Genomic DNA, 20,473 nt, shown 5'->3' with positions numbered 1-20,473 from the left:
CTTTTCTTTTTGGTCTTTTTTCTTTTTCCTTTGTATCTTTCTCTGAGAAAATAAAAATGTTAGGGTATATGAAAACATTTTATATAGTAACAGAGCTGTCAACTTACGTACTAGCGCCAAGCTGTATTTGTACACTGTACAAAAATTTAAATAGTACTGAAAAAATATTTTGTAGTGGGACACTTTTTTTCCCAAAAAATTTAAAAGGCACTCCTTAGGATTCATGCTGGTGATGGCTGATATCTAAAAAGAAATGTTAGTATAATACTAAGAATGTATGTACTTTTGTGAAGCCACCTTTTCCTTTGTCACTGGATTCCAACCGCTTGTGGCTATTCTTCACATTGGCCAAATGTTACAACACTATATAACACACGCTATAATGAGGGTCAGCCAAGGAAAGCATGAACATGTTTAACCACCGAGGCCCTGCAGGTATCCGTTTAAAATCAGATGCAATGCTTATGCGCATTACTTTTTTTGCGGCAAGAGTACTTTTATTTGAGGAAAAAAACACACAAATAACAGTAATTGAAAATGTGCTCAAGCTGTGTTAATGAGATTTATTCTCTTGTAATAAAAAAAAAAAAAAAACTGTTCTACATCTTCTATACCACTTTTTCCGGTTCAGGGTCACCAGGCTCTTGAGCTCGGCTAACAATGCCGGACAGGTGGCCACTTCATCACAGGGCAAACACACAACCACACACCTCGGGGAAACTCACCGTCACAAATTAACCTCAAGTGAATGTTTTTAGAATGTAGGAGGAAACAGAATAACCAGAGGGAAACCCACCTACGCAAAGGGAGAACATGTAATCTTTTGTGTTCGAAATATAAATCCTTAAGTACAATATTGAAACTAATACAGAAGCTTCAAACAGGTACACGTTGTCCTCAACCTTTTATTGAAACACTGGAGACATCATTTTAAATCAAGGTTTAATGTTTGTTTGATGTAATAAAAATAAAAAAAACTAATGCAATAGCACTGTTTGTGCATTCCTTAAGTGGTAATGCTTCTATCTGAATGCTGCTGAGTGCAACAATGTACCACAGGGAATAAACTCAATCTATAAGAAATCAACAAGCATCAGGGAGGTCTTCAGAGAAAAAGCTAGAATGCAAGCTTGGTATTCCTCCTAAATAATTCACTATGTCTTGTCTTTTTTTAATACTACACCGCCCAGGTGAGTGTCTGTGACTGAAACACCTGCTATCTGACCACCTCCTTCAATAATAAAAAAACAAAAAAAACTTGCGCTATCTTAATATAAACAAGATTTCAGTGGTCTTTTTCAGCATAGCTGTATGGTCCATAGGGCGTGATTACAAGTAAATATCTTAATTTTACTACGCAGTGCAATTGTGTGGAAGGATTCAATTTAAATGCAAATCACACTTTGTACACAATAATTTCACATGCTATTTTTTTGTCTACCTAAGGTGCCTTTCTAGATTCGATAAACCCAATTACAAACAGTACGATATGTTAAACATCACAATTCCCCAAAAAACATTTTAGAAAATATATCATAAACCCATATAAAAAAAAAGAAAATGTAACGGGGCAACTAAGAAACAAAAAAAGAAAATGCTGAACATTTTGTAGTAAAATAAGGTACTTAGAAAAAAGGCAGAAAAATAACTAGGTATGAAAGGAACATTTTAGAGAAGCAGTTTTTGTGCACTGGTTAATCACTCTACAGACATAATCTAATGAGCAACATGATGTCAGGTGGCAATTTTCTGTACTGGAATCCACTGCATGTGCACTGGACCAGTGTCTGAAAGCAACTCCCTCATTTTCTTAATTTCGGGCTGTGATATTTCTAATTGCTATCACACTTTGGAGCTCCAAATAAAGCACTACACATATCTTTCCAGAAAAAAAGACTATTTCAGATGTTTTATTTCTGCCACACATGGCAGAACTTTTTGTGTTCATTCAGTCCCGTTTTGTGAGCATATGTAATCCCGCAAGCGTTGCATTTATACGGCCTTTCCCCCGTGTGGATTCTGGTGTGAATTTTCATAGTTGAGTTGAGAGCAAACCCCTTTCCACACCACATACACCTGTAGGGCTTCTCCCCCGTGTGTCTGCGGAGGTGATTTTTGAGAGAAGTGTGGTACGGGAACACCTGCCCGCAGAAGCTGCAGCTGTAGGGCTTTTCCCCCGTGTGGCATCGGCTGTGCCTCTTCAGGTCGGCGCTGCGCCTGAAAGCCTTTCCACAGACGTCGCACGTGTGCGGCTTCTCCGTGCTGTGGGTTTTCATGTGAGTGTCACGGTTTGACGAAAAGTTGAATTTCTTCCCGCAAACTTCACAGATGAACGGCTTCAAGCCCGTGTGGGTGATCATGTGCTTCTTCAGCAGCGGCATCTTGGTGAAAGACTTCCCACATGTGTCACAATGGAAGAGTTTTTCTCCGGCGTGGGTCCTAATGTGAATCTTCAACTTCATGAAATCCGAAACCTTTTTGGGGCAAAAGGAGCATTTCAGAAGTTTCTTATCTGGTGTCTGATCGGTACTTATGCCCTCTTGGTTAAAGTCTCTGTGCGAGTTTTGTATTGGTACACCCGAGTCCTCTCGATCAGATTCAGACTTAATTACTACGACTGAGACGTTGCTCGGCGATTCTTCTTCATCGCTTGCCTGACTCTCCAGAAGCAGAGGTAGATCGTCACCGTCATTCCTCTCCTTCCCTGTGAGATTTAACTTGGACAAATATGTTTCCTGACTCAGTATATTCTGCTCCTCCTCCAGGCTGGTCCAAAGTTCCTCCTCCTCTTTAATCTGTGAAACCTCCAGGTCATTTAGATCCAGTTCGGACAGCCCATCGTGTTCACAGAAGTTCTTCTCGTCCACAGGAACCTCTTCATCACAGACAGAAAACTGTGAAATATCTTAAGGGAAATTACAGAAGAAGCACTGTGGTTAATGCGACACAAAATAAAATCACAAATCCATCTGTGATGAAAGATGTACACATAATTCAACATCTTCTCAGGAGGTACATACTTTGAATGGCTTACATAAACTATGTATAAATGTAGTCATTGTGTTAACTCTTAATCCGCTTTAAACTAATAACATAAATCCTCGGTGCAGGAAAATCCTCCTCGCTTTAAAGACACATTTGAGTCACATGAACGTGAAACTACAGAAATCACAGGCTCAAGGGTTAAACTGAGATTTCCCAGGACAGAGTGTTGTTGCAGACCTTTGTGTTGCAGTTTGCTCTCAGGCTGTATGACTCTGTCCAGCAATCGGCGCTGGCGGCTGATCTCCTCCTGATACTCAAGCACAGTTTGTTCAAACACTGTGAAGATTTCCTCTGCAGCGGCGCTCAGGCGCTCGTTCAGAAACTCCCGGAAGCAACTGCTCGAGCTCATTTTCACCGGATCGGAGGAAAAACACTCCAAAGACAATTAAGGAAAAATAAAAGCGGATCCTTGAATCGAAATATGCCTTTTTCTTTTTCGTTTACCTCTCAGATCAAATCTCAGACTGCAACGACGTTTGACCGGAAGTTCACCCGGGAGCTTACGTCTACTTCCGTGTCTCATTTCCGGTCTCTTTCAGATTAAAAAAAGAGAGCAAGGTACCCTTAAGAAAATAGTTTAAAAGAAAAAAAAAAAAGGTCTAACGAGTGCAGAAGAGTTTTGGGCCATTAAAGAAAAAAAATTCGGAGGTAAAACGCACTTTGAGAAAAAAGTCGAAAATCAATGTCAATATTTTTCTTTTCCAGGACAAAAAAAAGTCGAAAATCAATTCTGTGTTGTAAATTGGTGGCATGCAATTGTGCAAGCTTTTTTTTTTTCAATTCCCCCAAGTGTCCCCAAGTCTTCTTCCTATTGACTCCTTAGCATGGTCAAGGATTCTGAATTATGTGAGTTTAACGAGAAATGAATTTGTCCCAATATTAGCTCCAGAGCATGGATTTATTTTCAGAATGGAATCGAAGAGAGAGCAGGGTGATTGTGATGAGACTGAATGGAAGATGAAAACGACAGGATGGCAAATGGCTCAGGAAATGAGAGCGAGAGATGTTGAACTTTAGTTGGGAGAAGGACATGAACATTTTATCAATGAATAAATCATTTAATTGTGGTCGTCTCTTTTCTAACACAGATATTAAAAGCTTCATTTATAATTGTTGCTTAACAACCGAATTTGAAGTATATTTGGCTAGAGGTTCAAAGAGGGGAATCTTTGAATATAACAAAGTTGTCATGTTGCCAGCCCAATAATGAATATAAAATTAGGAAGCGATAATCTTTCATGTGAAATAAGTGTGTGTGAAAACATTTTACAGATTAAAATTTCCATAAAATAAACTCATTTGGATTCCACTGAGATTAAAAAATAAATAGATAAAAAAAGTCTTGATAAACTGTAGGTTTTGTTTGAAAGATCATTTCCATCATTTCAGTATGAAGCACATTATTCATAAAGAACAAAATGACTTTTGTTTACTGCATATATTCCTGTGGCAGTGTAGTATCGCTGTTACACATAAATCACACAGAACAGAGTTTATCCTCAGTTTGAGTGTGGTGCAGAATCATATATGTGGAGTTTGCATGTTTTCTCTGTGCGTGGGTTTCCTTTAGGTACTAGTGTCCTTCCACTGTCCAAAAATGTATGCATGTGAGGTGAATTGGTGATTCTAAATTGTCCTTTGGTGTGACAGTGAGTGTGTGGTTGTGTGTGTTTGCCCTGTGTTGGACTAGTGACTGGTCCAAGTCTACGTAATTAATGGATTTATCTATCTCGTCAGCCAAATGTGTCATTAATGGGCGTTCCATATTGAATCACCATGATTGTGATTATTTTTATTATGACCATTTCTGCAACAGTGTGAATTCACCAAGTACATCATTATTTCTTTACTGGGAAAAATGTAGTCGTTTCTTTTTAAACAAGTTACAGTCACTACAATAATATAGTTATACAGTATATACATTACACTGAAACAGAAACATCTGCATCTCCTTCAGTTCAAATAGAAATAAGTGGAAAACAAAATCAGATCTGAATAAAATAAAATATCTTCCCAATTTCTCAGGTATATATATATATATATATATATATATATATATATATATATATATTATATTTTCATCAACAATTATGTTCATGTGTGGTTTCCTGAGTTTGGAAAAAAATCCTTTTTTCTTTTAGTCAGTCCTCCGAGTTCTTCCAAAAAAAGAATGGAACCATCCATTCTTTTTTTCTTATTATTTTTTTTAGCAAAGATGGATAATAGCACCTTCTCATGGATGATAAAATACAATTTCTTTCTGCTTGTTCCTTTTTTTTATTCAGCAGGCTAACAGTTTTTTTTCCCCCTTAATCGCTTGTTTAGCCCAAATCAAACTTCAAGCTCCTTTGTCAGATGCTGATTTATCAAATTTGGCTTTAATGATAAAAAAAAAAGATGATGTGCTTTTCCAGTCTCGTTCTCTTTACACAGGACACAGATAGAGATATGTTGAAGTCACTTCCAGGAGAGAGAAGGGACAAATCACTGCATGTGAACCCTGGTGTGATTTTTCAAATCTGACCGCTGATAAAATCGCTTTCCACAGATGAGGCAAGAAAAGGGTTTCACACCCGTGTGCTTCTGTGTGTGTCGTTTCAACATTGTACTGCTTATAAAGCCTTCCCCACAGACGTCACAAGAGAAAGGCTTCTCGCCCGTGTGCACTCTGCGATGAACCGCCACGGCTGACCTTCGATTGAATTTTTTCCCACAAAAGTCACAAGGGTACGGCTTGTCGCCTGTGTGGACCCTCTTATGATCGATCAGCATTGACGACTGGTTGAATCCTTTACCACACATGTTGCACGAAAACGGTTTCACTCCAGTGTGGATTCTCTGGTGTCGGATAAAATCTGACCGATGATTAAAGGTTTTCCCACAAATGTCACATTTAGAGGACTTTTTTGGAGGGTGAACGCTTGAGGGAGTTTCCCACTCCCCAAACTGGTATTCTCTGTTATCGTGGCTCCCTGATGAAACCCTGTTAAAAAGGAGCTGGTTTTCATTGTTTGGGTCTAGAACCACAGACCGTTCAATTATTATATTGTCCAAAGACGTTTCCTCCGTCGTGCTGTAATGTGAATTGCCTCGATCCAGACTTAGAGTTTGATTATCATCCAAAACGTCTTTTTCACTAGTAACAGTCTGCAGACTGATGCCAGTTTCCTGCTTCAGTACGAGAGGGTCTTCATCCCGACTGGTGCAGAGATCCTGGAGCTCCTCTTTGATTCGAGCAGGCTCTGACTCCTCTTGCTGCAGGGTTGATCTGTGTAAGGGCTGGTGCTGAGTGAGCGCCTCCTCCTGCTCCTGCACCCGCTTGTAAACATCTTGCTGTGGGAATTCTGGTGGTAAAGGACACATGAGACGTAGATTACCAAGAAAAGTATAGACAAGAGGGTGAGCTGTGACAGCTCAGCCAGAATAACAACATCACTTTGCTCCTCCTCTTCTAACAGAGCTGTTCGAGCAGCTTCCTGGATAGTGTGAAACAAACTTCACAGCCGTTTCTACTGCAGTTCAAACATTAAATCAAAATAGTTTACAGGCGTTATATGTGAGTAGCTTTCGGTCTCGAACAGATGGATTAATGGATCAGAGATGTTTCCTCACCCTGTGTCTCAGGTTTGGAGACTGTGTCCAGCTGTCTGCGCTGGTGGCGGAGCTGCTCTTCGTACTCCAACACGGTTTTCTCAAACACCTGGAATATTTCCTCCGCAACGGCGCTCAGTCTGTCACAGATGAAGTCTCGGAAACGGGGAACTGAAGACATACTTGATTCACAATATACGCAGCATCAACAAAAAGACAGTAATACCTCAACGGGTTTCTTCTTCTACGTCTGACTGGAGTCTCTGGGCACACGCTATAATGACACTGCTGCCCCCTGCTGGTTGTCAAGAAAGAGATAATTAGATATTATTACACTTTATTCATCGCAAAACGGGGAAATTCAATTGTTATAGCAGCAAAAACAGCACAAGCGGAAAGGAGAAGAAGCAGAAAATACAATCTACTCTATACAAAAGATAATCACTCCACTATAAAACATAGCAATAATTTACAATAAATCTATGACTGAGCTCTGTACAAATGTGTGCAGAAATATTTACATCAGCAGGTATAGAGGTAAAGGTACTGGAGGTATTTCACAGTCTGTGTAATTATTTTGCGGAAAAATGCATTTACAAAAATATTGCAAATGATACAGTTTGGTGTGGAAAACAACATCAGTACATATGCAGAATGTTATATGGTTAACTGAGGCTTTGCATGAAGTATTAGCTAATATAGCACATTATAAATCTGCTTTTACTTCAAGTACTCTGGTTTCCTCCCACAGTCCAAAAACATGTATATGAGGTTAATTGGTGACCCAGAATTGTCCATAGGTGTGAGGAGTGTGTGTGGTTGTGCGTCCCGCTTTGGTTAACCATGTGATGGACTGAGAAAGTGAAGTGAATGATCAATGGATGGCTATATAAACTTGCATGGATGAGCCATGATCATTTATGATGTTAAAAAAACATCATGCTCACTGGGAAGATCAGTCTTTTACAACTCATTTCCAACACTCATTCATCCATTGATCCTCCTGAGACAGAATAACCATACCAAAGATCTTTCATGTTCTCAGGAAAGAACTTTATTAAGCAGAGGCAAATACGAAATACAAGAAATCACATAGCAAAAATGTAATTTTCATCATTTACATACAAGTTCCAAATGTTTAAAACCATACTGCTGTTTAAACTAATGAGGGACAGAAATACCAAATCAACAAGGCAAAACAATTATTGCTGAGTATGCTCAGCAAAATCCTGACCTCATCTGCTCTGGTTTATCATGAAGATAAAAAAAAAGCATGGTTCCTACATAAAACACTAAGCGAGATGCTACAAATACACTTTCTAATACACTGAAACAGTTTCCCCAAGTGTTGTCACAGAAGGACAAATCACTGTGTGGGAATTTTCAAATTTGATGCCTAAAGAAATGTCTCTTCACCGGTGAGGTACATGTGCTTTTGACTGTGCTTTTTCAGCACTGAACTGCTAATGAAGCCTTTTCCACAGGTTTCACAGGAGAAAGGCTTCTCACCTGTGTGGATTCGACGATGAACTATCACGGTGGACTTCCGATTGAATTTCTTCCCACACATCTCGCAGGAAAATGGCTTCTCACCTGTGTGGGTTCTACGATGACCCACCAGGCATTCCTTTCGACTAAATTTTTTCCCACACATGTCACAAGAAAATGGTTTCTCACCAGTGTGTGTTCGGTGATGAACTATCAGGTCTTCCTTTCGACTGAATTTTTTCCCACATATGTTACAAGAAAACGGCCTCTCACCTGTGTGGATTCTCTGGTGTCGGCTAAAATGCTTGTTACCCTTAAAGATTTTTCCACAGGTCTCACATTTATAGAATTTTGGGGCGGGTAGAGTACTTGAAGGAGTCTCTGGCTCGCCAAAATGGTCTTCTGTTATATTGTGGGTCTCAGATAAATAACAGCTATTCGAGTATAGCTGGTGATCAGTGTTTGGATCTGGGACCTCGGAGCTTGTAATCATTATGTTATCCAGAGGCTTTTTCTCTGCTTTACTATGCGATTCATCAGAATCCAGGCAGAAGGTTGGGTCTTCATGCCGCACATTTTTGTCACAAATAGCAGTCTGCATAATGACATCAGTCTCTTGTTTCGGTAAGAGAGGCTCTTCATCCCAACTGGTGTAGAGATCGTGTTCCTCTTTGACGTGGGAAGACTCTGGTTCTTCTTGGTCCAGACTGGAGTTGCTCAGGAGCTGAAGGTCAACGCGAATCTGCTCGTGCTCTTGTTTATAGACATGATGCTGGGAAAGTTCTGGAGGTATGGAACATATGAGATATAGATTACCATATGGGGGTAGTTCTGCTAGTCAATGCGTGTTGTTTTCCATGTAAATCGTAGGTGTGAATTTGAGCATGTGTGATTATTTGTAGAAAACAGACACAATACATGTAGATGTCCTGAGAATGTAGATTACCAAAGGAAGTCAGATTTTCTTCCATCATGTAACTGGTCACTAGATTTAGCAGGCAGTGAAACGAACAGACTTTATAGGATTGAGGAAAGATCAAATAGGTACTGAGACGTCAAAGAAGTGAAAAGGATCAAATAAACTTTGCTTCTACCTATCACACATAATGACTGTTTCTGTGCATGTGCGGCACATAACACATGAACTGCATGTCTAATTGTGTATACATGTAAATGTGATTAGAAAAATGTTTTGATTTATATGTCAGAATTAAAAATGATCCTCATAAACTAAAATTTTTGTTCAGTCTCCGTTTGTCCAGCTTTCTTTTTACCATTACATTTTCACATTTATTAGCCATTAAACTTTAAAATATCCATGTTTTCCAGCTCAGAAGAGCCAGAGATGTTTTCTCACCGTGTAAGTGTGCCTGAGGTTTGGAAATTGTGTCCAGCTGTCGCTGTCGGCGGCGGAGCTCCTCTTCGTACTCCAACACGGTTTTCTCAAACACCCGGAATATTTCGTCTGCAGCAGCGGTCAGTCTGTCACAGATGAAGTCTCGGAAACATGGAATTGAGGACATGGTTGATTCATTAAACGGCTGGTCCTCACAGTTGAAACACAACGCAGAAACAAAGTCAGCGGAACTGAAATCGAACGCACTGTCGGAGCTTTATATGTGACACACAAACCAGGAAGTAAACAAAGTCAACTTCCAGTTGTGTCATCATATTAGTACGGGAGAAGGTAAAGGCCATTAAAAAAGTGTGTTAAAAAATTATAATGTCATTAAAATCAGAATTCTGAGTATGTAGTCAAAACTCTGTGTAACCAACGACAATCTTTAATACTGGTACAATGAAAAGGTGAAGTTGAACTCATCCTCCACAGTGTGTATCTATGAGTATTACACTGTGTTGTACAAAAAACCTTAAAGTAACGGTGAAAAGATCATCTTTAGGAAACAGACACAAGTTTGTGAGGATAGCTGTTTATGGAAATAGTTGTTGAGTAGTTCCACATAAAAAGACCCCAAACTAAAAAAAAAACTAAAAAACAAGGCCTATTTAGTCATACTTTATGAATTTCCTTTGTGAATTTCCATTTTCTGCATTCACCCATCCAATTCTAGGATTCTAAGATCACTTTCAGAGACTCCGGGTAGCTGATGGGGGTCAAGAGTCGTGCTCAGGGACCGAGAGTGGTGAGCTGTCCTCTGCGGGAATTAAATCTGTGAAACAACCCTCAATTTGCTTCTCTAGCCTCTTGGGCACCACAAGAAATCCAAAGGATTTCATCACACATACACCCACACACATGCAATGTTGTCATCAACTAGTTTTCACTCGTTTTTGGACGCTGAAAGGAAACCAGAGTAACCAGAATATCTCCTCCATGCGACTTTTCTCTGAGTGTGTCTGCAGATCCTCTGGTTCCCTTTTACTGCCCAACTGCCAAGTCACAATGACTTTAAGGTCAGAATAAAAGTGATTTGAAATACACTTTTTTTTGTTTAGGTGGCCCTAATCCTCTTACCTATACTCGCGCTGCAAGTGTCCTTTTGCAAACTTTTCTTCTTTTGATTTACAAAATATAAATGACACATTAAAATCGTTTTACATTTTGTGTTAGGCAATAGACAAGTGTCAAAAAATACAAGATAATAAAGGATACTGTATATAGAATAACTAAGAGATAAGGTAGAAGAAGATTTTTTAATGAAGTGTTAGAAATAAAATGTTAGTTATATTATCATTATCAGAATAAACAAATAGATACAAGATTAAGTTAAAAAAAAAAAGGCTTGACGTTCTCTGTACAGTTGAAGTCCTCTTATTGACGTTCTAGATTATTTTTCACCATAAATTTTAAATATTTAAAAATACTGAAAGCTCCTTATGAAAAGCATGAAAGGGTGTTGTTTGTTTTTTCTATTTTTGTGTGAGTATAGAATTTTCCAGTGATTTAAATTGTGTTATTAGTCAGATCATGAATGGAATTTTTAACAGGTATACCAGATAAAACGTGTTCTTTTTTAGGTCAAAACTATTGTCAAATTTGTAAATCAACCAGCTGTGCAAGTCTACCCAAATCAGTTCTTTCAATATATTTGTCACAGAAAGAACTGTTGTAATCCAAATTAAATCTGTATATCAAAAAATCAGCAGATGGATATACTGTATATCTTAATTTTTTTAAGTGAACTTCCTTTGTTTATATATATATATAGTTATTTAATGAAAATGTGTCATTGTGCAACTCTGCAGCTTGAAATTAGAAAATTGATATGTTGACCGTTGATCAAGATTATTTTGAAGTAAAATAAGTCGGATGTCTTCAGCTCACCGTCTCGGGGAGTTTATGTGTGAGAGGCTCAGCGCTGCTGCCACTGAGGAAATAATTCAATTGTTTGGAGAATTGTAACAATGACTACAGCAAAAAGAATGTCATACTGAAATGTTTTATTGAGGAAGTTTTGGGGTTTTTTTTGTTTCAAAACTTTTTCTTGCTTTTTAAAAAGTGTCATTAGATATAATTCTGTCATTGCTTTTCTTACTGAAATCCATGAATTGCAGCTTAGATCTCTGAGTTGTATGGATGAGCTAAAATACGTGTTTTTCGTATATTTTGTATTGCTGTGGTTACTTCAAACGCCAAAAACATCCAATTGATGTCAATGGTCGTGCGTTTCACCAGTGATGTATTGTCGAACCCTGGTCAAAAAAAGCTCTATCATGCTCAGTGGGAGGCTCAGCCTTCAAGAAGCTCATTTTCACTCATTAATCTTCACATCTGAGACAGAATAACTATCAAAGCTCTTTCACCATTTCAAGAAAAAACTTTATTAAAGAGTTTTCCACATTTGAGTCGAAACATCCGACTACCTGTACGAAAACACTTAAAAGAACCCAAGCTCGAATAATAAGTATCAAGTAAAAGCATATATGAAATACAGTAATAAAACCTCATCAAAAAAAGGCACAAAAAAAGGTTGATCTACAACGTTCCAAAGCCGGTGACCAAGTTCTTTACAACGGTTTACATGCAAGTTCAAAATATTTAGAAACATATTGTTGTTTGACCTAATGAGGGACAGAAAAAGTAAATCAACAAGGCGACACGATTATTGTTGGGTATGTTCAGCAAAATCCTGACCTCATTTGCTCTGGTTTCTTATGAGGAGAAAAGAAACATTAGTTGCTAAACAAAGAAATCATGACGCAAAACACTACAAGTACACGTTTTAATACACTGTAACAGTTTCCATGCGAGTTGTCATACGAGGATAAATCACTGTGCGCGAATCCTGGTGTGAATTTTCAAATCTGACACCTAAGAAAATGTGTCTTCACCGGTGAGGCCTGACAACTGTGCCTCGTCCATGTGCTTCTGTATGTGCTTCTTCAGCACTGAGCTGCTAATGAAGCCTTTCCCACAGGTGTCACAGGCGAAAGGCTTCTCACCTGTGTGGATTCTACGATGTTCCATCATGGCTGACCTCCGGCTGAATTGTTTCCCGCACATGTCACAAGAAAACGGCTTCTCACCTGTGTGGGTTCTGTGATGAACCATCAGGGCTTCCTTTCGAATGAAGTTTTTCCCACAAATGACACAAGAAAATGGCTTCTCACCTGTGTGGGTTCTATGATGAACTAATAATGCCGACTTTCGATTGAATTTCTTCCCACACACGTCGCAAGAAAACGGCTTCTCACCAGTGTGGACTGCCATGTGATCTTTCAGTATTGATGACTGGTTGAATTCTTTACCACACATGCTGCACGAATATGGTTTCACTCCAGTGTGGATCCTCTGGTGTCGGCTAAAATGCCTTTTACAGTTGAAGATTTTCCCACAGGTTTCACATTCATAGGATTTCTTGGAGAGTGGAGTAATTTGAAAAGTTTCTGACTCTATCCCTGCTTTGCTATGAGATTCATCAGGATCTAGGCCAAAGTTTGGATCTTCACCTTGCGCACTTTCGTCGTGGACAACAGTCTGCATAATCATATCAGTCTCTTGTTTCGGCACGAGAGGCTCCTCATCCCAACTGGCGTAGGGATCGTCGTGTTCCTCTTTGACGTGGGAAGACTCCGGGTCCTCTTGGTCCAGGCTGGAGTTGCTCAAGGACTGAAGGTCAATGTGAACTTGTGCGTGTGCCTGTTTATTGGCATGTTGCTGGGGAAGTTCTAAAGGTGAAGAACATACGACAGAGATTATCAATTAAAATAATAGTCAAAACCAAGGAGGGTTTGACAATTAAACTATAGCTTCTTTAACTTTGATCAGATGTTTGAAAGTCTATGTGTGGGGGTTTTCATCCCATAGTCGAAAAACACACATGCAAGGTTAATCGATGCTAGGTGTGAATGTGATGTCGGGTGTATCCTGCCCTCGCCCATAGTAAACTGGGATTGGATTCTGGGACCCTGCACAGGATGAAGCGGTAAACAAGATGGATGAATGGATAGTTTCCCTATGACCTTGTCTTATTCCAAGTAGGTCGTCTTCATCAGGAAGGGTGTTTCTGCACTTCACAGGCACTGAATAGACAGCATAGTCATCAAAAGGAGGTTGGTTCACTGGAATGTGTGTACGTGTGCGTGATCACGTGATCGGGAAGTAGCGTGCGCTTTTGCTGTTGCATTTTTAAGTGTCTTGAGAGACCATTCCTTCTGTGATGAAGGCCCTCTTACATCCTACTACCATCCTGCTGAACTGAAACTGGACCATGTAATAGCTTGTCTCGCCACACAACTCCACAGACATAACGAATATGCACGTGTAACATAACAATTGCAGAAAAAAACGTGTGTATAAAAAAAAAAGAAAAGCCGTGTTTATACATTTTTATGAATCAGAGCTGTTTTCTCACCGTGCAATCGTGGCTGAGGTTTGGAAACGTTGTCAAGTAGCCTGCGCTGGCGGCTGAGCTGCTCTTCGTACTCCAACACGGTTTTCTCAAACAGCCGGAATATTTCATCTGCAGCAGCGGTCAGTCTGTCGCAGATGAAGTCTCGGAAACAAGGAATTGAAGACATGACTGAGCCGATAATCGACGATCGAAAACACGCCGTGAGCAGCTCGACTGGTTCTCAAAAGTGAAACACAAGGCGGAAACAAAGTCGGCGGACCCGAAGAACCCTTTTCCGGTTTCGGAGCTTCATATGTGACACACAAAGCGGAAGTAAACAAAGCAAGCGTCCTATGGCCTCAAGACTCTTTGAACAAAGTAACGATGTCTTCAACTCACTGTTTCAGGGAGTTTTTGAGCGAGAGGCTGAGCGCTGCTGCAGAAGAGATATTCAAAGTATTTGAGAAAACTGTTTTGGAGTACGAGGAAGAGATCAGCCGCCAGCGGCGGAGCCTCCTGGACAACTCCTGGAAACCTGAAGCTTGGCTCCCTGTGAAAGGTATCTGGAGGTCCTTTGTCACTAAAAATTACCAATGGAGAATATAATCTAATTATGTTTCCTGCGAGTGATTCATTTATTTTGATTGTAGAAGTGAAGTGAAATGTGGATGAACCCTGTCTGGAGTTTGTAGACAATGTTCCATCCATCCATCCACCCACCCTGGACAGGTCATCAGTCCGTCAGGGCAAGTGACAAACTAAGTTGAAATGAAATAGCTCAATATGGGCACACTCATTCCACTTCGCCACAAGAAAGAGCACAAGCTCACTGAATCCCAAATACCAGCAACAATCGACCTCACACTAATATAGCTTCGTTTCCATTTCGAGTACAACAAACCGTGACCACAAGCAAAACAGCCAATATAATTTACGACTAAATGTACAACCCTTCTGTTAGTTATTTAGACTCAATCTGGTTTGAAGAAGTAGAATGCTGACCTCAGCTTAAAGTGGTGAAAGTATCTACACAACAGTGCTCGACTCTGTCAAGAAATATTAGTAGAGTCTTCTGCCTGAGGTTACATGAAATGTGTGTATATTTTTTAGGTAAGCTGCAAGAATACTGTTTTGGCGTTAAGAGTGGTATAATTGTCATTGTCATTTTTTAAGCCCTGCAATCCAGTGAATAACACATTTCCTGTGCTCCATTTTCCTTCAGAGCTGCCACTGCAACATGTATACAAGGAGGAGGTCCCTGTTGAGCAGCAGCTCTTTGACCAGGAGAGGAGCCCTTGTGTGGATCCAGAAGGCTCAGCGCCTTCTCGGATCAAAGAGGAACAGGACGACGTCGACAGGAGTCAGGATCGAAACACGGTCGCTCGGATGCAGGAAGCTGATGGCATTATCCTGAGTCATGCTTTTGATGAAAGTGACCAGAGTGCAAGAGATGAAGAATTTGTAGACAATGTATTAATGGAAGGCGTAGCGTTACCACAACTAAACCCTGACCACCAGTTCCTGTCGAGCAACTCCGATTCAGAGAGTCAAGATCACCCGGGAGGCCAGTATGGACACTTGCTATCGGCTGGAAATGTTCAGAGAAAAGTACAGAAGACATGGCGCAAAAACAAAATTCACACGAACAATGTGTTTGACACCACAAATATGTTCAACACTCAGACAGGTCAAGAGTCTTTACAGTGTCAAACCTGTGGCAAAGGTTTTAACTATAAATCAGAATTGATCATACATATGAGAGTCCACACGGGTGAGAGGCCGTATTCCTGTGACATCTGTGGGAAAACGTTCAACCGGACGTCAATATTAACCGTTCATAAGAGAGTCCACACAGGTGAGAGGCCGTATTCTTGTAATACTTGTGGGAATAAGTTTATGAACACGTCCATTTTAAAACGGCACATGAGAACGCACACGGGTGAGAAGCCTTTTCTTTGCAACCTCTGTGGGAAACGGTTTTGCGAGATGTCGGGGTTGAGGAGCCACACAAGAATTCACACAGGGGAAAGGCCGTATTCCTGCGAAATCTGTGGGAAAGACTACAGATATCGTGGGGACTTGTCTGTCCATATGAGAACACACACGGGAGGCAAATAGTCTGAAACCTGTCGGAAATGCGTGGGGGCCAAGAAGATTTGTACATGCAAATGTGTGTATCTGTCATAATTTTTTGGTGTTCTATGAATTGAGTTTCATAGACAAAGCACATAAGAACCGTGTGGGATCAATAAAGTCTGATCATAACTAAAAAAATGCTGAGCTTGGTGATTTGTTGTTTTTTGTTTGTATAGATCTCTTTTTGTTGTTTACATATGATCTGACATGAAGACAGTGAAATGTCTCAAATGTCTGCGTTGAGCAATAAATATTGAATCTCATCTGTCCAAAGAATGAGCCTCCCTTTGAGTTCTTATCTTAATGAAATATGAAGCCGAGTCAAAGGGGCCGTGTGAATGAGAGGGAAGAAAAGTCTTGTTTTCCACCAAACTCAAACTGCTGTATGTTATGACTGAGTTGACAGAGTTCCCGCATAATTCACAAAGTGCACGAAAATAACGCACGGGAAAATGAAAACATAAAAGTATCACTAGTATAAAATTCTCAATTGTAGCTTGGAACAATAACAGGTAAACTATTGATTATAGATGCATTTCTGACTGGTGCTTGGTGTTTTTCTGTACAACTTTATCCAGTTCATGATTGTGGAGTCATCCAGAACTAATCATAGACAATCACACATACTCACATGCACTTAAAGCCATTTAAAGTCACAAGTTAACCACAAATGCATGTCATCTGGACTGTGGGAAGAAACTAAAGCACCACAGAAAACCCTTGTACAGGGAGAAGGTGCAAACCTACAACCTTGACGTTATTCAGTAATGAGTGCTCCTAATTGTTGTTGCATTAATAATAATAAATAATAAAAATTAAATAAGATTACCAACAGAGAAAAATTCTATATAAAAATTAAGATACAACTAAAACATTGGCAAGTAACTTAAACTGACAAGATTCACTTGAGATTTCTAAAAAAAAACGTGTATAAAATCATGTTTATTCGTACACGTTGACACAAATTCTGCACATAGTCTCTCAAGGGTGTCAAAACATGAGTTCCAAAAATTATTTTAGATCAAAAGCCTAATTTCAAGTGTATTGATGGTACTCAGATTACAAACAATGTTTATATGAGCTGTTTCAGTGTGCAAACCATTTCTAAGTAATTAAAGCTTGTAAATAAGCATACTGGACTTTTTTTGTGCCTTAAATTGTGTATGTGAGAAATAAAAAGGCGAAGCCTATGTAAAACCAGATTTTAGAAAATGTAGATATCCAGCTTGCTTGTACTAAGGATTAAAGAAAAACACATCTTCAACAATAGATCCGTTTTATTCCGCGGTTACTGTCAGATTGAATCGAAGTATAAGAGAAGAGAAACAATTACATTGGATAATGTAATTACATCAAAGATACATTTGATAGATGACAAAGCACAAAATAGGCTCACGACCAAAAGACCTTATTAATATGATGGGAAATAAAACGTTTCCCAGCATCTGTCTCACCTACAGTCTATAAATGTGACTTCACATAAATAGAAAACATGAAATTAAATAACATGCTGAAGGTGAAACAACATTTGGGGATTTATTTGAATGGCAATGAGATACCCCAACATCAAAAGCAAGTTGTCTATCTTCATTTGTCAAATGTTTGCACTCACTGTGAACAATAACTTATGATGCGAGTACTTGGAAACAGTTCTGAAAGAAAAACAAAGTATGTGACGGTAGCTTATGTGCAACATTTAGCTGTGAAGGACGACAGTTCAAGAGTCTTCGCAAAAGATTCTCGGTCTCTTCGGATGTCTAGGTTTAGTCCATACATCCAGGAATAAATTAGGCATTTCCTGAAATGACTACATCAACGGATAATGCTTCAGAGGGGATGTGCACAGAGAGAGTGGAAGGTAAAGTCGGACGGAAGCCTTTTTGTTTGTTTTTATACATTCCATTCAATCCATCGTCTAAATTTAAATAGAAACTCCTTCCGAGTGGGTCCTCATGTGGGCTGACAAGTTACTACGATATCGAAAGTCTTTGCCGCAGGTGCCGCACTGATACGGCCTGTCGCCCGTGTGGCTCCTCATGTGGGCGGAGAAGTCGCTGTGATACTGGAAGTCTTTCCCACAAGTGTCGCACTGGTAGCGCTTCTTGCCAGTGTGCGTTCTCATGTGGACGGACAAGTCGCCTCTGTACCTGTAGTCCTTCCCGCAGGTTTTACAGGAATACGGCCGTTCGCCCGTGTGGATTCGCGTGTGACTCTTCAAGGCCGTCATCTCGTAAAAGCTCTTGCCGCAGAGGCTGCAGGGAAAGGGCTTGTCGCCCGTGTGCGTTCTCATGTGCCTTTTCAAAATCGACTTCTTCGTGAACGTATTCCCACACGTGTGGCAGGAATACGGCCTTTCGCCTGTGTGGACTCTCAGGTGGGGAATTAGACCCGACATATACTTGAAAACTTTGCCACAGATTTCACATTTTAAACCCTTTTGATCAGTTTTGAAGGGCATGTCGGTCTTGGTGGAGTTCACTTCATTGCTCCTGGGAATTTCATTGGTGTGATGCTTCTTCTGAGTTTTTTTCTTCACATTTCCTGCAGAGTACCCAGACGGGCCCCTTCTGTGCTCTTGGCTCTTTGCGAGTAGAGAGCTGTGACAGGGGAACTGCTGCTCGGCGACCGGTCCTGGCATCTCAGAGTCATCCTCTGCATTCAAGCACAACGCGTCATTGTCGCTGTGGTCGTCGCCGTTATAAGTAAAAGTCAGCATGAAGCTATCAGCCTCCTGTTTGAGCTCAAGCTGATCTCCGTCCTGTTCCTCTTTGATCTGTGGAGACTTGGAGAGGTCTGGGTCCACGCTGCAGCTCCTCTCCTGGTCGCAGAGCTGCCGCTCGGCCAGAGCCCCGTCTCGACACACGTCCGGTTGTGGGAGCTCTATAGACAAAAGTTAAAACAAAAAACAAAAACTTAACAGGTAATATGGTCTCACATGAATTACTCAACACTAACTTGTAGTAGAAATAAGTTTTCTAAACCACTTCATCCAAACTGAAGTTTGTAGTACGTGAGCGTCTTTCATTTGAGGCCAAAGTTGACCAGTTTGAAGGACCATCCTTATGCTGGTATATCATGATTCACTCAGTAGGACCTGTTGCCATCCTGATGTGAGATATGCCAAGACATGGATGATTCAAAATGATCAAAAACAAGAGCAGTATGCCCTTTCTGAGACATAAAATCAACGCTGAATGTCAAGAATGAAACTATTACCAGTTTTAATGTTCCAACGAGATGACACCTTTCACTTCATGGACAACTGAAACTCTTTTTATTGATGATGAAAATTTTACCTGATGAAATAACTTGATGAAAAGTTTACTCTCCAGCAAGCAACACAGCCTGAGACACAGTGAGGGACTAAACGTGTTTGAACGGACTGAATGGGAAGTGTGTCTGTTCACATGAGCCCTGAGGGGAACCTGACTGAACAAAAACATGTTTGAAATTAAATGATCACTCGAGAGTCACGTCTGTTGTTTTCCTGAAACCACCACCCAAAAACAGTCTTGCTCTGGTGTGCTTTTAATGTATGTTGTTTATGTAGCGTCACGAATCCCCCCAAAAAGGAGAAGGCATTTATGTGTGCACAAGTGTTTGTTGCCACCACGTTTTACACATTCCACATTTGTTGTCTGATCCTCCCACTGATTTCTCAAACTTTATTTCACCCTCTACACCCATGAGAGCTGGACTTGACATTTTCTGCAGAGTTTTAAATCTAGATAATTAAACCTCCACCCACCGATCACACGGAACTGGCTCTGGGGTTTCCACACGGACTCCAGCAGTCCGCGCTGGCGGCTGATCTCTTCTTCATACTCCAAAACTGTTTTCTCAAACACCCTGAAGATTTCCTCGGCAGCAGCCGTCAGCCTCTCGCTGATAAAGTCTCGGAAACAATGAACCGAGGACATCGCGGCATTAAAAAAGGATTATTCTTTGGCCTGAGCTTCGTACGTGTACTCTCTCCTGCTGTATGTATCGACTTCCGGTATGCGTCACACTGTTTAAGTTCCGACGGCAAAAAATGACTCCACTTTTCTTTCCGCTTTTGATCACAGTTTGAACTGTTCTCGTGTTTGTTTGTTTATTTATTTAAATTTGTAATTCATTCCAGACACGTCAACAAAGATACAAATATATATACAAACACAAATCTATGTATACTAATTTGAATATATGTATATTATAATTGGTTGTATCATTTTACATTACAGTCATTCCCTCATACACGTTCATTCAGACAGTGCTCCCGTCCTCCCCGATAATCTGCGTGCACACATCCACAAAGAAAATATACAATCATGTTGTACCATCCGAATTACTGCGTTGGAGACACATTTACAATCAGCGGTGCTCTTACATATAGCAATCAAGACAATGTGTACACTACAGAGCTTCTACTTATATGG

At 40.2% G+C, this 20,473-nt stretch overlaps 6 protein-coding genes across 6 annotated transcripts; 1 reads left to right on the top strand and 5 right to left on the bottom strand.

Moving 5' to 3' along the window:
* Positions 1–482: 482 nt before the first annotated feature.
* On the bottom strand, positions 483–3,549 carry LOC308111964 (uncharacterized protein). The gene is made up of 2 exons (XM_080467123.1): positions 3,223–3,549; positions 483–2,905 (listed from the first exon to the last, which is right to left on the bottom strand). The coding sequence occupies exons 1-2, from the start codon at positions 3,392–3,394 to the stop codon at positions 1,911–1,913; spliced, it is 1,167 nt and encodes a 388-aa protein (XP_080323249.1). The 5' UTR covers positions 3,395–3,549; the 3' UTR covers positions 483–1,910.
* Positions 3,550–5,327: 1,778 nt separating this feature from the next.
* LOC308111575 (uncharacterized protein) lies at positions 5,328–7,673 on the bottom strand (the record flags this gene model as incomplete). The annotated part of the gene is made up of 4 exons (XM_080466534.1): positions 5,328–6,389; positions 6,658–6,776; positions 6,863–6,931; positions 7,660–7,673. The coding sequence occupies 4 exons, from the start codon at positions 7,671–7,673 to the stop codon at positions 5,530–5,532; spliced, it is 1,062 nt and encodes a 353-aa protein (XP_080322660.1). The 3' UTR covers positions 5,328–5,529.
* A 3-nt stretch (positions 7,674–7,676) lies between these two features.
* Positions 7,677–9,647, bottom strand: LOC308112382 (uncharacterized protein; the record flags this gene model as incomplete). Its single annotated transcript, XM_080467872.1, has 2 exons — positions 7,677–8,907; positions 9,482–9,647. The coding sequence occupies 2 exons, from the start codon at positions 9,645–9,647 to the stop codon at positions 8,033–8,035; spliced, it is 1,041 nt and encodes a 346-aa protein (XP_080323998.1). The 3' UTR covers positions 7,677–8,032.
* A 2,239-nt stretch (positions 9,648–11,886) lies between these two features.
* Positions 11,887–14,331, bottom strand: LOC308112381 (uncharacterized protein). The gene is made up of 2 exons (XM_080467871.1): positions 13,941–14,331; positions 11,887–13,254 (listed from the first exon to the last, which is right to left on the bottom strand). Exons 1-2 carry the CDS (start codon positions 14,104–14,106, stop codon positions 12,398–12,400), a joined length of 1,023 nt encoding a protein of 340 aa, XP_080323997.1. The 5' UTR covers positions 14,107–14,331; the 3' UTR covers positions 11,887–12,397.
* LOC308112380 (uncharacterized protein) lies at positions 13,709–16,325 on the top strand. The gene is made up of 2 exons (XM_080467870.1): positions 13,709–14,478; positions 15,142–16,325. Exons 1-2 carry the CDS (start codon positions 14,304–14,306, stop codon positions 16,035–16,037), a joined length of 1,071 nt encoding a protein of 356 aa, XP_080323996.1. The 5' UTR covers positions 13,709–14,303; the 3' UTR covers positions 16,038–16,325.
* A 632-nt stretch (positions 16,326–16,957) lies between these two features.
* LOC308112539 (uncharacterized protein) lies at positions 16,958–20,063 on the bottom strand. Its single transcript, XM_080468130.1, has 2 exons — positions 19,804–20,063; positions 16,958–18,935 (listed from the first exon to the last, which is right to left on the bottom strand). The coding sequence occupies exons 1-2, from the start codon at positions 19,973–19,975 to the stop codon at positions 17,977–17,979; spliced, it is 1,131 nt and encodes a 376-aa protein (XP_080324256.1). The 5' UTR covers positions 19,976–20,063; the 3' UTR covers positions 16,958–17,976.
* Between the last annotated feature and the right edge of the window lie 410 nt (positions 20,064–20,473).

The sequence above is a fragment of the Lipophrys pholis genome (genome assembly GCF_963383615.2).
Source record: "Lipophrys pholis genome assembly, chromosome: 7".
Classification (NCBI taxonomy): Eukaryota; Metazoa; Chordata; class Actinopteri; order Blenniiformes; family Blenniidae; genus Lipophrys; species Lipophrys pholis.
The sequence above is the reverse complement of the archived record's forward strand: the minus strand, read 5'-3'. Positions and strand labels throughout refer to the sequence as shown.

What these genes read in the sequence shown, in the direction of transcription:
- LOC308111964 (XM_080467123.1), bottom strand. Translation starts at nt 3,394, where the DNA reads ATGAGCTCGAGCAGTTGCTTCCGGGAGTTTCTGAACGAGCGCCTGAGC. An exon ending in GAGCAAACTGCAACACAAAG is followed by an intron (nt 2,906 to 3,222) that starts GTCTGCAACAAC and finishes ATTTCCCTTAAG; the next exon opens with ATATTTCACAGTTTTCTGTC.
- LOC308112539 (XM_080468130.1), bottom strand. Translation starts at nt 19,975, where the DNA reads ATGTCCTCGGTTCATTGTTTCCGAGACTTTATCAGCGAGAGGCTGACG. An exon ending in GAGCCAGTTCCGTGTGATCG is followed by an intron (nt 18,936 to 19,803) that starts GTGGGTGGAGGT and finishes TTTTGTCTATAG; the next exon opens with AGCTCCCACAACCGGACGTG.
- LOC308112380 (XM_080467870.1), top strand. Translation starts at nt 14,304, where the DNA reads ATGTCTTCAACTCACTGTTTCAGGGAGTTTTTGAGCGAGAGGCTGAGC. An exon ending in AGCTTGGCTCCCTGTGAAAG is followed by an intron (nt 14,479 to 15,141) that starts GTATCTGGAGGT and finishes ATTTTCCTTCAG; the next exon opens with AGCTGCCACTGCAACATGTA.
- LOC308112381 (XM_080467871.1), bottom strand. Translation starts at nt 14,106, where the DNA reads ATGTCTTCAATTCCTTGTTTCCGAGACTTCATCTGCGACAGACTGACC. An exon ending in ACCTCAGCCACGATTGCACG is followed by an intron (nt 13,255 to 13,940) that starts GTGAGAAAACAG and finishes CTTCACCTTTAG; the next exon opens with AACTTCCCCAGCAACATGCC.